Source organism: Chlorella variabilis (assembly GCF_000147415.1).
Source record: "Chlorella variabilis unplaced genomic scaffold CHLNCscaffold_8, whole genome shotgun sequence".
Lineage (NCBI taxonomy): Eukaryota > Viridiplantae > Chlorophyta > Trebouxiophyceae > Chlorellales > Chlorellaceae > Chlorella > Chlorella variabilis.
Genome location: NW_005435080.1, coordinates 1,240,645 through 1,243,070, shown reverse-complemented (window position 1 = coordinate 1,243,070; position 2,426 = coordinate 1,240,645). Strand labels below are relative to the sequence as shown.

Here is a 2,426-nt window from a genome sequence, read left to right as displayed (position 1 = left end):
TGCAGTTGCGGAACAGCTGGTTCCAGCATGCCAAACCAAACCCCCCCAAAAAGGCGATAATCCCCAGAAAAAGCCTGAGTTCCCAGCTGTGGGCCACAAGCACTGCCTGTTCAGCCACCCAGCCATGTGACCCCGGGGGTCCGGTCCCCCCCCACCCCCCCCCCCACCCCACCCACCTGCAGCCTGCACAGCAACGAGCTGCCCTCCGTGCCTCCCGAGCTGGGCCGCCTCACCGAGTGCCTGCGGCTCAGCCTGTACCAGAACCGGCTCACGACCGTGCCGCCAGAGATCGCCGGCATGACAGCCCTGCAGGCACGCAGCCGCCGCCACCGCTCCGACCTTTGGAAGCAAGGGGCCGGCAGAAGGGTGGTGGCAGCGGGCCAGAGGGGTCTCTGCTGAGTGCGGGGTTGTGTGTTGAAGTGTGTGATCCTGATATGAATCACCCATCTCCACCACCGCGCCCAACCCCTGCCACCTCCCCTGCGTGTTGCTTGTTGCGCCGCAGGAGCTGTGGCTGTACAGCAACCAGCTGACCAGCGTGCCGCCGGAGCTGGGGCGGCTGACGGGCCTGAAGCGGCTGTGGCTGGACCGCAACCGGCTGGAGACGGTGCCTGCTGAGCTGGCGCAGCTGAGCAGCCTGCAGGAGATCTACCTGGACCAGAACCCCATCAGGCATGACCAGCTGCCGCCCCAGCTGGCGCTGCTCCCCGCCCTGCGCAAGCTGTACGTCGGCAGCGCCCCGCCGGCGCCAGCCGCCGCGGGAGCCGCCCCCACGCTGACGCCCCAGCAGGCGATGCAGCAGCAGCAGCAGCAGCAGGGCGGGGCGGCGGCTGCGGCAGCCGGCCTCATGATGCAGAGCATTCCCTTCTCGTAACGCTTCGCCGTGCGTGCCTGCTGCCTCTCATTTTGCATGTGCCTTGCCGCACTGCTTGGGGCGTGCCCCGGGATCGCACATGCCACCAGCTGCAACGAATCACTTTACAAGTCATGTTTGGGCGCCTCTCTGTCCAGGCTTGGGAGGGGGAAGATGAGGATGGCAGTATGCACACTGCGCATGCGCAACATTTCCTCAGCCCCCCCATGGGGGAGTCCCGACAGAAGTTTGGAATGCATGGATTGGGAAGGGGTTGTCACGGGTACATGTCATGGGGAGCGGTCACAGGAGTGGTCAGAAAAAAATTGAATGGCTTGGGCACGCCAGGTAGCGGCACGCCAGGTAGTGGCAAGATAGAGAGCGAGGGAGCCGTGCAGGCCGCCCGTCGGGCATGGCTCTCAGAGGAGAAGCAGCGCCGCCGCGGCCGCGCTCAGCGCCAGGAGGGCGGGACGCTCCAGGCCGGCGGCGCCAGAGGTGGTGGCAGCTTCAGGGGCAGGGGCGGCCTCTTCGGCGGCCGCTGGGGAGGGGGCGGCCTCGGGGGCGGCAGCGCCGGAGGGGGCGGCGGCGGGCGAGGCAGCGGGTGCGGCGGACGGTGGGGCGCTGGCGGCCAGCGCCATGTTGAGCGCCTGGGTGCAGAGCTGGGCATTGGTGATGATGGTGCCGTTCAGGTCGCAGTAGGTGACGGTCTGGGGGTCGGCGAGTGCTGCGGTGATGGGGATGGTCTGCAGGCGAGGTTCGCAGCCACGCAGCGGCGGCGGGCGTTCACTGGTGATGGGAGGATGTGCCACCGCTGGCGGGAGGGCCACACCATGCGGGCTGCACCATGGGCCACAGGGCACGGCACCAGGCAGGCAGGGCGTGGCGGCGACAGCTGCCGGCAGGGCGCGCCTGGGGAGGCGCCGCGGAGCTGTAGAGCACGCCCGGCACGGGGTTGTTGCCCGGCCCGCCTGCGCGCACACATGGTGCGGGGTGGGCAGGCAGCCGGCACCAGTCAGGACTCTCACTCTAGTTCTGGGCATCCGCAGCAACACAGGATTAGTACCAGCCGGCAGAATGCAGTGAGAGAAGAGCCGCCGGGAAGAGAGCAGGGAGCAAGGGGGGAGGGTGCTGGGAGAAGGAAAACGGGGAGGGAAGGGGGATGCGAGCAGGCGGGCCCGCGGGGCTCCCCCTCACCAGGGTTGTACACGGAGGCGTAGCCCTCGTCCACCTGGTAGGCCTGGAGCGTGGTCAGCGCGGCGGCAGCCTTGGGGGAGCTGGCGTCGATGATGATGTCTGCGGCAGGCGGCGGGAGTGGTGCGTGTGGGGTGGGGTGGGGGGATGGCAGGCGGGGAGAGGAGGGGAGGGTAGGGGCTGGGTCATGGCAGGCGGCGGCGCCACAGAGCACTTCTCCCACCGATGTAGTTGTCCCAATCCTCCTGCGCCACGGGAGCGGACACACGTGCACACCGTCGGTGCAGAATTTTGGCCCTGGTTCGACACAGGCAGAGGCGGGGTGCAACAGGGATGTGGCTGGGGCTGGGGCATCACCCCCACCCCNACCCCCACGCCCCAC

The 2,426-nt window shown here is 68.6% G+C and overlaps 2 protein-coding genes across 2 annotated transcripts in view; one reads left to right on the top strand and one right to left on the bottom strand.

Moving 5' to 3' along the window:
* CHLNCDRAFT_8973 (hypothetical protein) overlaps positions 1-709 on the top strand; it is a gene marked incomplete at both ends in the record, with an annotated part of 2,000 nt that extends 1,291 nt beyond the window's left edge. Inside the window, one exon of the mRNA XM_005848458.1 lies at positions 509-709. Within this exon, the coding sequence (XP_005848520.1) occupies positions 509-709 (201 nt within the window). The remainder of the gene's footprint in view (positions 1-508) is intronic.
* Positions 710-1,272: 563 nt separating this feature from the next.
* Positions 1,273-2,426, bottom strand: part of CHLNCDRAFT_145015 (hypothetical protein) — a gene marked incomplete at both ends in the record, with an annotated part of 3,493 nt that continues 2,339 nt past the window's right edge. Inside the window, 4 exons of the mRNA XM_005848267.1 lie at positions 1,273-1,596; positions 1,697-1,821; positions 2,048-2,146; positions 2,268-2,289. Coding sequence (XP_005848329.1) covers positions 1,273-1,596; positions 1,697-1,821; positions 2,048-2,146; positions 2,268-2,289 — 570 coding nt within the window. The remainder of the gene's footprint in view (positions 1,597-1,696; positions 1,822-2,047; positions 2,147-2,267; positions 2,290-2,426) is intronic.